The sequence below is a fragment of the Myodes glareolus genome, chromosome 8 (assembly GCF_982192425.1).
Source record: "Myodes glareolus chromosome 8, mMyoGla1.1, whole genome shotgun sequence".
Lineage (NCBI taxonomy): Eukaryota > Metazoa > Chordata > Mammalia > Rodentia > Cricetidae > Myodes > Myodes glareolus.
The window spans coordinates 109,795,016-109,808,865 of NC_142033.1; the positions used below are offsets into that span (position 1 = coordinate 109,795,016).

Here is a 13,850-nt window from a genome sequence, read left to right on the forward strand (position 1 = left end):
CAGAGACAAACAAATAATAAAAAGAAATATGTATTTTTAAAAAGAGACCAAATAGTTGGGTGTGGCGGAACATGTCTGTAAATGGGGCGAGGGAGATGGGCCAGTTGATCAAATGTTTGCTATGTAAGCTTGAGGACCTGAGGGTCATCCCTGGAGTGGATGTTAAAAGCTGGGCATGGTAGCCTGTATTGTAATCCCAGACCGGAGCTCTCTCAGCCAGCCTACCTTAACTGGTGAGTGCTAGGCCAGCTCGAGATGATACTTTAAAAGACAAGGTGGCCATCCCCTGATGTTGACCTCTGGCCTTCACACACACACACACACACACACAGGAGCAGGGTTTTTTTTTTTTTTTTTTTTTGGTTTTTTCGAGACAGGGTTTCTCTGTGGCTGTCCTGGAACTAGCTCTTGTAGATCAGGCTGGTCTTGAACTCACAAAGATCTGCCTGTGCCTGTCTCTGCCTCCCGACTGCTGGGATTAAAGGCGTGTGCCACCACCGCCCAGCAGGAACAGGGTTTTTCTTTGGGGCCACCAACCAGCTTCCAAATCATGCCATGGAAACTTCTTTTTTTTTTTTAATATTTATTTAATATGTATACAATATTCAGTCTGCATGTATGCCTGAAAGCCAGAAGAGGGCACCAGACTTCATTACAGATGGTTGTGAGCCATCATGTGGTTGCTGGGAATTGAACTCAGGACCTTCGGAAGAGCAGGCAATGCTCTTAACCTCTGAGCCATCTCTCCAGCCCCTGCCATGGAAACTTCTTATCAGTTATGAATGCTCAACCTTATCTTATGCTTATCCTACTAGCTTTTATGACTCAGCCTGTTTCTGTTCATCTCTGTTTTACATTGGGGCTTGTTACCTTTCTGTCCTGTGTGTATCCTGCTTTCCCTTGTGTCTGGCTGTCTGGTCGCTGCCTGTCTTCTGGACCCAGGTGTGTCCCTCCTTTTCCCCCTCATTTTCTCCTCCTCCTTCTCCTCTCCTTTGCCTAGATTTCTTCTATTTATCCTCTCTGTGCAGCAGCTCTGCCTGTCCCTCTCCTGCCTAGCGATTGGCCAGTCAGCTTTTTATTAGATCAATCAGTTGCCTTAGCCAAGCAAGGTGAAACAGATGCGGCACATCTTTACATAAACAAATGCAGCAAAACAAATGTAGCACACAGTTAAAATAATATTCCGCAGCATAAACAAATGAAACACATTTTTACATAGTTAAATATTCCACAACAGGAACACATACACACACACATGCTCATACAAAGCGTGAGTGTGGAGACACAGAGAGAGGTGGGTCAATGGGACGTGCTGGCCAACTAGTCTAGCCACTGAGAGACCTTGGCTTAAAAACTAAGATGGCAGCCAGCTAGATGGCTCAGTGGGTGAAAGCCTGCATTAGATCCCTGTGGTGCCCATGATGGAAGGAGACAATCAAGTCCTGAAAGTCATCCTCTGACCTCCAGATGTGTGCATGGCACACACATCCCCACCTGTCCACTCACACACACACAATAAATAGATAAAATGCAATTTAAAAAACAAGGTAGGCATCCCTAGGCCAGCGGGAGACCCTGTCTGATAACACGGTGGGTGGCTCCTGAAGAGAGGCAGCCAAGGACTCCACAGGCATGTGCACACGCACACATGCTCACCGGCAACCATCCACATACCTTCCATAAGCATGTTGTAAATCCTAGTACTGACTGCTGAGGCCGTCCTGGTCTGCACAGCAGTGTCTTTCCTAACAATTACTAGTAAATGAACACACTGGGGCTGGGGATTTGTCTCAGTGGTCAAATGCTTGCTTGGTATGAGCAAAGCACTAAAATTCCAGATGACTGTAGAAAATCTGAAGATCAAATGTTGAAGGTTGTTTCGTGAACTTTTAAACAAATGCTAGCTTCCTCCCTCGTCCCGAGACAGGGCACCAATGTCAAAGTAAAAGTTCAATCCACCAAAGTCTAGCTGTGAGAACCAGTGAGTTTACTGGGGCTACTTAGAGAGCTGAGTGGGTGGTTACATAGAGGAACACGGGTACCCCAGAATAGCTGCATCAACAGAAAGTCTTGCCCAGAGTGGATGATGACTTCCCCATAGCACCATAGATAGAGTCCCCTTTCATGATCCTCTTCTGCACTGTATTGTCTAACACCTCTTAGACCACAAGATCACGTGTAACTGTGAAACTGATGGGATATAGTTAGCAGCGAGAAGTCCAGGGACCCTCCCACCCTGTCCTTATAGGAGGGAAGACCAACAGTCTTCAACAGGATCTTGAAGGTTGTTTGCAAATAGCTCCAGCTGCTCTGGTGAAGATGGTGAAAGCTATTGTGCCCTGAGTATAGGGCGTTGGAGAAGCCATGCAGGGAGCGAGGAGTGTGGAGAACAGTGCCTGGACTGAGACTCCTGGATACCTTCCTCTCCCTGAGTGACCAGATCTCTAAAACAGCCACCCCCTTCTGGTCAGATTGTTCTGAGAATATGGTGTTACGGTCCTCAGAATGTGGTGGGTTTTGCTGCCTCTGTTCAGAATGAAGGTATGTTCTAAGGAGCCCACTGTAACTGAAAGGATCATAAGCTGAAAATACTGCGCTGGCAAGATGGCTCAGTGTGTAAAGAACTGGCCATGTGTGCCTGACTACCCGAGTTCAACCCCTGGAACACATATAAAGGTAGAAAAAGGAACCAGTCACACCAAGTTGGGTGGGAGAGACAGGCAGATAGTGAGATCTTGTTGACTAGCATACCAGCTCAGTTGAAAATGCACACTTGGAGTTTAGAAAGAAACTCTGTAGAGGAAGACACCTGAGATGGTGATCTGACCTGCACATGTGTGTTCCCAGGCACATGTGTCTGTCTGTCTGTCTGTCTCTCTCTCTCTCTCTCTCTCACACACACACACACACAGTGGTTAAAGCTCCTCCAGGCCTTCATTCCTCCCCTTTCCTTCCCTTCCCTTTTCTCTTTCCTTTCCCCTCTTTCCTTCCTTTTTTTTCCCCCTTGAGATAGGGTTTCATGTAACCCATTCTGACCCCAAGCTTGTTATGTTTGGCTGGCCTTGAGCTCCTGGTTTTCCTAACTCTGCCTTCTAGTATTGGGACCACAGATGTGCGCCACATTGTGCTGTGTGCTTGAACTTTTCAGCATCTGTAAAGTGGAAGCAGGTGAGCAGTCCTCTGAGGCTCACTGGGAGAGTGAGATGACTGAAGCCCAGCGTTGCACTTAGAATACAGCCTGTAGCCGTGGTTCTGGAGTCCAGGGGAGCCCAGTGGAGAGGCGCAGCAGACTGGAATGGGCTCAGGTCCAGCTGACTGCCAGTGAGACCCTGGTGACACACGCCTGGTATACCAAGACTGGAGAGGTAGACAGGGGAGCACCAGAAGTTCAAGGTTATTCTCAGTTATGGCAGCAAGTTAGAGGGCAACAAGGGCCACATGAGACCCTGTCTGAAAACCAATAAAAGACAGGCTGAAGTCAAGTGCGGTGGCGCATGTCTTTCATCCTAGCACTTGAGAGTCAGAGGCAGGCAGATCGCTATGAGTTCGAGGCCAGCTTGGTCTGCATAATGAGTTCCAGGACAGTCAGGGCAACATAATTTATTATTTATTTATTTATTTGTTTGTTTGTTTTTCAAGACAGGGTTTCTCTGCGGCTTTGGAGCCTGTCCTGGAACTAGCTCTTGTAGATCATGTTGGCCTTGAACTCACAAAGATCCGCCTGCCTCTGCCTCCCGAGTGCTGGGATTAAAGGTGTGCGCCACCACCGCCCGGCCCAGGACTACATATTTTAAAAATGCCTTTTTGTTTGTTTGTTTGTTTTGGTTTTTGGTTTTCAAGACAGGGTTTCTCTATGTGGCCCTGGAAACCATATCTTAAAATGAGTAAAAACAGGCTTGGAAAGATGATTCGGTGGGTGAAAGGCCTGCTATGCAAGCGTAAGGACTTGTGTTCAAATCCCCAGAGCCCGTGCAGGCATCCAGGTGTGATGTGCAGGCCTGCACATCTTTAACTCCTGCAGGGAGGTAAGGGTGGAGGCAGGTGAAGCCCCAGAAGCTCGGAGCAAACCTGACACATAGGAACACTGATCTGCCTCAGACAAGGTGGTGGGGGTTGTCCTCTGACCTCTACCCATGTGTCATGACACATACATCATACATATATATATACATATATACACATTCATATAAGATAAAGTAAATAGGAAAGCAAAATGCCCTCAGAAATGGCTCATACATGGAGAGTGTTCAGTAAACCATAGCGTGTGCCCTCTCTGCCTTTGTCAGAATTGCTGTTCCAGAGTTCCCAGGGCTTCCCAGAAGGAACTGAGCTGATGTGACTCTTAAGAGTCTTACTGCTTCCTTTCCCTGAGTTGGTTTCCAGAATGGGGAGCCCTTTCCTGTGAACTTTTATGTTTGTGTGAGTGTGTGTGTATGAATCAGAATGTGTAATTAGAAAGGCGCTGGGAATGCGTGTATGTGTGTGTGTGTGTGTGTGTGTGAGTGAGAGTTTGCTTGAGTGTGGGTACACACATGTGCAGTTGTGTGTCCATGTGTACATGTGTATATGGTGGTGAAAGGCTGACATCAGGAGTCTTTCTTGATCTCTTTTCAACACACAAGCACGCAATGCATGCACACATGCCACTGAGGCAGGGTTTCTGACTTCAACACACAGGTACCCAGTGCATGCACACATGCCACTGAGGCAGGGTTTCTGACTTCAACCCAGGGCTGGATGATTCTGCTAGAGTAGATGCCTAGCTTGTTCTGGGGACTCCATCTCCATCTTCTGGGAGCTGGGATTACATATAGGCCACCACACCCAACTGGTATTTGAGTGGGTGCTGAGGATCCAAATTCCAGTTCTTACGTTTGCACGGCAAACTCTTGACCCACTGAGCATCTCTTCAGTCTTGCCAGTTGCCTTTTGCAAAAGAAAACAGAATGTTAGAGATTGGGCTGAAAGGAAAGATGTGAGGTGAGCCCTGTCTCTTGGAAACTGGGCTGTTTGGCATTCCTGTTTGTTTTGAGACAGTTTCTCATGTAGCCCAGGCTGATTTCCAGCCTTGAATTCCTGGTCCTCTTGTCTCTGTCTCCAAAGTGCTAGATTTCCAGACGTGCCTGGTTTCTGCCTTTTTGGTGGTAGAGATGGGACCCAGGACGTCCTGACTACTAAGCAAACACTCTGCAACTGAACTCCAGCACAGCCCTCTCAGTAGCCAGGCTTCTACCACACAACCAGAAAGCTGGAGGAAAGGGCGCCCTCTCTCTCTCTCTCTCTCTCTCTCTCTCTCTCTCTCTCTCTCTGTGTGTGTGTGTGTGTGTGTGTGTGTGGCGTGGCGGTTCCCGACAATATGCTTTCTGGGCAGAAATGTTTAGAAAACAATGACTCATGTATTGGATAGCCCTTGGGCCCACTAAAGCCACTTCCTGCCTTCCGGAGCAGCCCCAGGAAGAACTCAACTTCCCTAGAGACTGGACTGTGATTAGAGACTCCCCCCAGTGGCTGTTATGGATGGTTTCTATGCCTATTCGCCATTCCACCCCTTGTCTACATTAGCCATGCACAGAAAAACAAATGAGTGATTTTCTTATGTGCATAGGTTTCTCAGACAGTGTGACCTCTAGGTATAGATAGAGCCAAGAGTTTTGATAATGTCTTTTAAAAAAAATCGTGCGTGTGGTGTGCATTTGTATATGTGTGTGATGTGTGTTAGTGTGTGTGTATCATCAAGTGTATATGTGTGTAGTTGTATTTGTGTGTGATATGTATTAATGTATTGTGTGTACTTTTGTGTGTGATAATGTGTTAGAGTATGTGTGTGTAATCATGTGTACATGTTGTGTATTAGTGTGTGTGTGATGTATGTTAGTATGTGTGTGTAATTATGTGATATGTGTTAGTGTATGTGTGTCATCAAGTGTGTTGCTGTATATGTGTGTAATTATACTTTTGTGTGATGTGTGTTAGTGTTTGTGAGTGTAATGCATGCATGATGTGTGTTAGTGTTTATGTGTATAATTGTGTGTGTGATGTGTGTTAGTGTTTGTGTGTGCTAGCATATGTGTGTAATATGTGTTAGTGTATATGTGTGTCATCATGTGTATATTAGTGTGTGTGTGTGTGATGTGTGTTAATGTATGTGTGTGTCATGGAGTTTGTTGCTGTATATGTGTGTAATTGTGTGTGATCGTGTGTGTGTATGGTGTGTTAGCATGTGTGATGTGTGTTATTGTATGTATGTGATGCATGTTAGTGTATGTGTATGTGTATGATCATGTATGAGCTGTAAAGGATTGTATTAGTTAATTTGTCTTGTTGCAACAAGAACAACTTAAGGAAGGAAAGGTTTGTTTTGGGTCGTAATTTCAAGCTACTGTCCGTCATGGCTGGGAAATCACAGTGGCACAAGCATCTGAGGTGACTGGTTACGTTGCACCCGTAGGGAGGAGTTTAGGGATCAAAGAGATGAATGCTTATATTCAATTTGCTTTTTCTTTTAAAAAATTGTAGTGTGCATGTGTGGGTGTGTGCACGTCCCGTGTGCATCCTGTGACGTACGTGTGGAGGTCAGGGAACAACTTGCAGGAGGCGGTTCTCTTCTTCCGCCATGTGGGTCCCAGGGATTGAGCTCAGGCCGTCAGATTTACCAGCAAGCACCTTTACTCATTGAGCCATCTTGTGTCCCTGCGTCCTTCCTTTTATTCAGTCCAGGACCCCAACCCATGGGAGGTATCATCCTTGTTTGGGATAGATGTTCCTACTTTTGTTAGCCTAACTTAGAAAAGCTCTTACAGACATACCCAAAGATGTCTCCATGATGTTCTACACAATGTCAGGTTGATAATATAAACAGTCAGAAGGACTACCAAGAGTGGATAGTTACATAGGAATATCATGATGGCTTTTCATCAAAAGAAGAGAACGTTAGGCAAGCAGGTGGACAGGATGCTTGCTCTTGGCTAAAAGGAGCCCGCAGTAGCTCTGAGGAGGGAACACATGGGCCTACCAATGGAAGTTTGCAAAAGCACCCGAGGAGAGGACCTCTAGAGCTGGGCTGCTGAAAGGTGAATAGAAGTTTACCAAGCAGCAACCTGGGGGCCACAGTAAGCTTGTAACCTAGCGAGTAGTGATGCCGGTATAAGTAAGAAACCCGTCGTTCACAAGTCTTACCTCTGTATCCCTCCAGTGACTGTCCCTTCTGCCGAATCTGCCATGAGGGAGCGAATGGGGAGAATTTGCTGTCCCCCTGTGGCTGCACCGGCACGCTGGGAGCTGTGCACAAGAGCTGCCTGGAGAAATGGCTGTCTTCCTCCAATACCAGCTACTGCGAGCTGTGCCACACGGAGTTCGCAGTTGAAAAGCGACCCCGACCTCTCACAGAGGTATATTGCTTAGGGGAGGCTGACCGTCCAGAGGAGACGAAGGGCATTTTGGGGACAGAGTTAGCAGTTGCTCAGGTCAGCCGGGAAGGCAACTATGTCCCTGCCAATGCTGGGAGGGATCTGCTGATGTGTGGGAACCTGAATGACCAGAGGTTGCAGGTTTGCAAACCTCTACCTGCCGTGCTTTCTGTCTGTCTCCATCTCTGTCTGTTTGTCTGTCTGTCTGTCTGTCTCTCCTCTCTGATTGTTTTGCTTTGTTTTGGAAGCAGGATCTCAGGTGTCCTAGGCTGTCCTCAAAGCAGCTTTTAGCTGAAGACGACTTTCCAGCCTGTGGCTATCCAGCCTCTACGTCCCCAGTGTGGAGTTACAGGCGGGCAGTGCTCCACATATGCTAGGCTTGCCCTCTACCAGCTGAACCACAACCCCAGCTCCAGTCAGCGCCACTCCCCTTTTAATACTACTTGGATTTGCTACTATCCTGTCTGTTTCCTGAGTGTTGGAATTCTAAGCATGTACCACCATGCAGGGCTGGTTTTTGCTTCTTTGAACTAGGGTATCATTTTAGCTCAGGGAGGCCAGGAACTCAGGCAATCCTTCTGCTTCAGCCTTTTGAGTGCCAGTATGACAAGGTATGAACCCTAGGGCAACCATTGTTAGTTCTTTTTATTTTTTTGAGAGAGTCTAATGTAGCCCAGGCTGGCCTACAGCTTGCTATACAACAGACTAGCCTTACACTCTTGATCCTCCTGCTTCTATCTTCCACATTCAGGGATTAACAAATGAGCTACCACACCCAGAATTTTTGTTTTATTTACTTTAAGACAAGGTTGCATTCTGTAGCGCTGGGTAGCCTGGAACTTGCTGTGTTGACCAGGCTGGCCTCGAACTATCTGTTATCTTCCTGCTTCAATCACCCTACAGTTTTTGAGGCCAGGTCTCTCTAAGTAGCCATTGAACTGACCTAGAACTCTCTATAAAGACCAGGCTGAGCTCACAGAGATCCACCTGCCTCTGCTTCCGAAGGGCTGGAATTAAAGGTGTGTACCACCATACCATCCTTTCCTTTCCTTTCCTTTCCTTTCCTTTCCTTTCCTTTCCTTTCCTTTCCTTTCCTTTCCTTTCCTTTCCTCTCCCCTCTCTCTTTTTCTTTCTTCTCCTTTTTTTATTTTTGTTGTTGTGTTTTTTGAGACAGGTCTTTCTGTGTATCCTTGACTGTCCTGAAACTCACTCTGTAGACCACACTGACCTCAAACTAAGAGATCTACCTGCCTCTGCCTCCCAAGTGCTGCAATTCAAGGTGTGTGCCACCACCGCCCAATTTATTTTCTTCTTAAAATTTTTTAAATATATTTTATGTGCATTGATGTTTTGCCATGGGTGTTGGGTTCCCTGGAACTGGAGTTACAGAAGTTGTGAGCTGCCATGTGGGTGCTGGGAATCAAACCCAGGTCCTCTGTAAGAGCAGTCAGTGCTTTTAACCACTGAACTATCTCTCCAGCCCCTTAAAAATATTTTAAAAATTAATTACATGCTGGGCGGTGATGGTGCATGCCTTTAATCCCAGCGCTTGGGAGGAAGAGGCAGGTGGAGCTCTGTGAGTTCGAGGCCAGCCTAGTCTACAAGAGCTAGTTCCAAGACAGATCCAAAGCTACAGAGAAACCCAGTCTCGAAAAACCAACCAAACAAACAAAATTTAATTACATGTGTGTGGCTCAGTGGGTCAGAGGACAACATCCACAAGTTAGTTATCTCTTTTCCCCATGTGGGACCTGGGATAGAGCTCAATTTGTCAGACTTGGTAAGTACCTTTCTTTACCTGCTGAACCATCTCACTAGCTTTTTCTTTCTATCATCCATCTGTCTATTTTCTGTATCATCTACTATCTATCTGTCTATCTACTATCTATCTGTCTGTCTGTCTGTCTATCTGTCTATCAATCATCTACCTGTCTACCTACCTATTATAGTCCCAGCTGACTCAAGGCTGGCTTAGAATCTCCTGTCTTAGCCTCCTTTGGGTGCTAGGGTTACAGGCATCTGCCACCAAGCTCAGATCACTAAGCATTTCTTTGAACACTTCTGGTATGCTCAGAGGTTGTCAGGTGCTAGGCCTTCCCAGTCACCAGCTCACAGTTGATAATGTCCTTGTGATCTCCAAACAGGCCAGTTGTTGGAACATTATAGAGTGTCTTAGTTCCTGTCCTGTTTGCTGTGGTAAAATACCTTGACAAAAGCAACTTAAATAGGAAAGACGTTACGACTCCCAGTTCCAGGTCACACGCCATCACCGCAGTGAAGCCTCATGGCAGGACTGTCCGTCTTAAGCACGTTAGCTGGTGCCACAGTGTCACGGTCCAGAAGTGGAAAGTAAGCAACACCAGTGTGCATGGCTCTCCTTTGCCCAGGCCGGCCTGTGAGAGGAGCCACCCGAGCTCCCAGAGTCTTCTCAACTCAGGTAACACAGGCAGGTCCACAGGCCACCTGATCTGGACAGTCCTTCCTTGAGACTCCTGTCCCAGGACTCCAGATTCTGTCAAATTGAGCGTTAACACTAAACATCACCGAAGGAAATGTTGAAGGAGAGGTGTGTGTGCAGCGCAACACTTGGGGGTCAAGAGTGGTCATAGGAGCTGGAAGTGTGTAAGTGCTTGCTATACAAACACATGGGTCTGAGTTCAAATCCCCAGAACCCACATAAAGCTAGGTGTAGTAGCTCATTTCTGTAATTCCAGTGTTCCTAGGGGAAGTTGGGAGGTGGAGACAGAATCCCCGGGAACTTACTGGCCAGCGAGTCTGGTTTACACAAGAGGAAAGCATCAGGGAGAATGTATCTCCAACATGCCTTCCTGTACTCAGACACAACACTCACGCCTTCCTGTGCTCATACACAACACACAAACATACACAAAGATTGAAGGTCTGTGCTCAAACATGCCTTCCTGTACTCATACACAACACACAAACATACACACAGGTTGAAGGTCTGTGGGTTGAGGGAGAGGCCTTGGCTGGAGGTGAGTCCCCAAGCTGAGACCTGAGGGATTAAAACAGGAATTTAGAGCCCCTAGGGAGAAGACAGTCTTTAGAGAACACAGCAGGTGTAGAGACCCTGAGGCTAGGAGAAGAGGTAGGAGTAGAACATAGTGGAATGCTTGCTTAGCATACGTGAGGCCCCGAGTTCAATAGAGTCCAATAAGAATCCCAACACTTGGGAGGTAGGTAGAGGCAAGGGGATTTGAAGTGGAAGGTCATCCTCAACTGCATGGGGGTTTGAAGCCACCCCGGGCCCCATGAGAGCGGCTGTGTGACACTGTTCTTGGAGATGTGTGAACAAACATCAAGAAGGCTGAGTGGTTAAAGTGCTTGCCGTGTAAGCATGAGGAACAGGACTTCACACCCCCTAGAATGCATGTAAATGTCAGGTAGGTGTGGCAGTTGCTGGTAATTACAGCCTCAGGAGGTAGACACAGGATCCCCAGAGCAAGCTGGCTAGCCAGACTATGTCCATGAGCTCTGCATTTGATTGAGAGAGCCTGCCTCAGTGAATAAGGTGGGGACAGACTGAGGATAATTCTCGACATCAACCTTCATATGATATGTGTGCGCATTCACACATGCACATACAGCACACACTCCCACACAGACACATGTGTGCACATGTGTACAACATACAAAAAAGGAATAAAAATATGGAGGGAAAGGGTGACTTCAAGAGAGATGACAGTGGTGACACCTGGCTTTGTGCATCGCACAGACATTTGGACTTTGGCCTGGTCATGATAGCTGGGATTGTGGTTGGATGTCCCCAGGTGCTTGCTGTTTTCATTGATGCCACCCTGGAAGATATCACTGGACTGAAGTGTGAGGAGCAATGTCTAGTCCTGAGACCCGGAAGTACTGCCCAGATCAGTAAAGACCACTATAGGTCACTCCCTCCACCAATGAGACAGTGAGAGGGACCAGTTTCTATATACATCATTTCCTCCCCTTGACTCAACTTGACATGCCAGTTTAAAGGGCCCTACCATAGGACTTTTGTGTCTGATGCTCCTCTAGTCTGCAGTCCTGTCTCCCTTCCTGTCCCTCTGTCCATCTGCTCTCTGGCCATCTGCCCCATTTTTAAAAATGACTTTATTCTGTGTGTGTGGGATATGCACACATGTGACACAGTACTCATGTGGAAGATGACTTGCAGGTAGTTGGTTCCTACCTTTATTTGGGTTCTGTCACATACACAGGTCATCAGCTTCATGTGGCAAATACTTTACCCACCAAACCATCTTGCGGTTCCCCAACTTTCCCTGTTTCCTATGTCCTTCACTAGCACAGAAGTGCAGGGACCCTTTCTGCTGCTTTCCTTGGATTTTATTTTTTATGAAATATGCTCATTTCCCTTGGCCTGCCATCTTCGGGAGGCTGTAAGATAGAGTAGCACCAGCCAGGTTCTAGTCCTGGCTGCCTTTGCAGGCTACAGGATGAAAACCCTTATCCAGAACGCTTGGGCTGGTTATGGTGGCACACACAGGTGGATATGCCAAAGAGTCAGAGACAGAAGGATCACACCAAGGCCTGGGATCTGTGGATCATCTGGTAGGTGACATAACATACATGAAGCCTTGGACCTTCATAAATCCCCGCATGGTGCCACGCACCTATAAATCCCGGCACTGCGAGGTGGTGGTAAGGGGATCAGAAGTTCAAGACCAGCCTTGCCTATATATGGTAGAGTTTGTCCAACCTAGTCTACATGAGACCCTGTCTTTAAAAAAAAAAAGCTTGGCACTAGAGTGGTTTTAGTTTTGAGAGTTCAGATTTTGGAGTGTTTTCATGAATACTTTGAGATATTCTGGGGTCCAAATTGAAAGGCAATCCATATTTCATTCATATATATATTACTCTCATCCTGAAATTAAGTTTATACAATATTTTAACTTTAATTAATTGTTTTCTTGTATTGCTGGAGTTGGAACCCAGCTTACTCACCTTAGGCAAGTACTCCCCACTGAGCTGTATCCCTAACCCATTGTGTCACTGAGTCAACAGTATCAGTTCTTTCTTTCTCTCTCTCTCTCTCCCCTACCTCTCTCTCTGGAGAGAGACGGCTCAGCAGAAAGATCACTTGTTGGTCTTTTGGAAGACTGAGGCTCACTTCCCAGCATCCATACCAGGTCGTTCACAAAACACTTGTAACTCTAGCTCCAGAGGATCTGACTCCCTCATCTGACCTTCATGGCACCCACATACATGTGTATAGATACACACATATGATGTGGGATGTCCTTCTGTATGTATGTTGCTTTTATTAGTTGATGAAAAAAGCTGTTTTAACCAATGGCTTAGCAGAATTTAGTCCAGCAGGAATAAATGTATATAGAGAGTAGCCAGAGACAAGGAGGTGCCATGTAACTGCCGAAACCTTACCATAGGCCACGGCCTTGTGGCAATACATAGATTAATAGGAATAGGTTAATTTAAGATATAAGAACTAACTAGGAACACGCTTGAGCTGTTGGCCAAACAGTGCTGTAATTAATATAGTTTTTGTGTGATTACTCAGGTCTGGGCCACTGGAGTGAGCAGTCTGTTTGCACACATGCACACCTGTATGTACATATGTAATGCACACATGCGCACCTGTATGTGCATATGTAACGCACACATGCGCACCTGTATGTACATATGTAATGCACACATGCACACCTGTATGTACATATGTAATGCACACATGCACACCTGTATGTACATATGTAATGCACACATGCGCACCTGTATGTACGTATGTAACGCACACATGCACACCTGTGTGTACATATGTAACGCACACATGTGCACCTGTATGTACATATGTAATGCACACATGCGCACCTGTATGTGCATATGTAACGCACACATGCGCGCCTGTATGTGCATATGTAACGCACACATGCGCACCTGTATGTGCATATGTAATGCACACATGCGCACCTGTATGTGCATATGTGAAATATTTAAATAGCAACCTTTTGTTGTTGTTGTTGTTTCTAAGACAGTGTTTCTCTGTGTGGTTCTGGCTGTCCAGGAACTGCCTGTGTAGACCAGGCTACTACTCCCCAGCACAGTTGTCAGTCCTCCTTTCTTCCTGTTGCTGTGATGAGATACCATGACCAAGGCAATTTATAGAAGGAAGAGTTTATTGGGGGCTTACAGTTTTGGAGGGTGAGTCCATGATCATCATGGTAAGGAGTGTGACAGCAGGCAGGTAGAGACCATTCATATCTGAGAGCTTACGTTTTACCTTCAAGTAGGAGACAAAGAGGGGACTAATGTGGGCTTTTGAAACCTCAAAGCCTGCCCAGTGACACATCTCCCAACTGGCCAGACCTCGTAATTCCCTAATAATTCCACCAATTGAGTACCAGATATCCAAATACATGAGCATATATGGGCCATTTTCATTCAAACACCACTCTACCTGTCTGTCAG

The 13,850-nt window shown here is 46.5% G+C and overlaps 1 protein-coding gene across 5 annotated transcripts in view; it reads left to right on the plus strand.

Annotated features, from left to right (window-relative positions):
- The window catches only part of Marchf2 (membrane associated ring-CH-type finger 2), a 31,064-nt gene that overhangs the window by 8,933 nt on the left and 8,281 nt on the right, over positions 1 to 13,850 (plus strand). For all 5 annotated transcript variants that reach the window (XM_048430069.3, XM_085692395.2, XM_048430067.3 and 2 more), the window contains exon 3: positions 7,193 to 7,388. In XM_048430069.3, the coding sequence (XP_048286026.3) occupies positions 7,193 to 7,388 (196 nt within the window). The remainder of the gene's footprint in view (positions 1 to 7,192; positions 7,389 to 13,850) is intronic.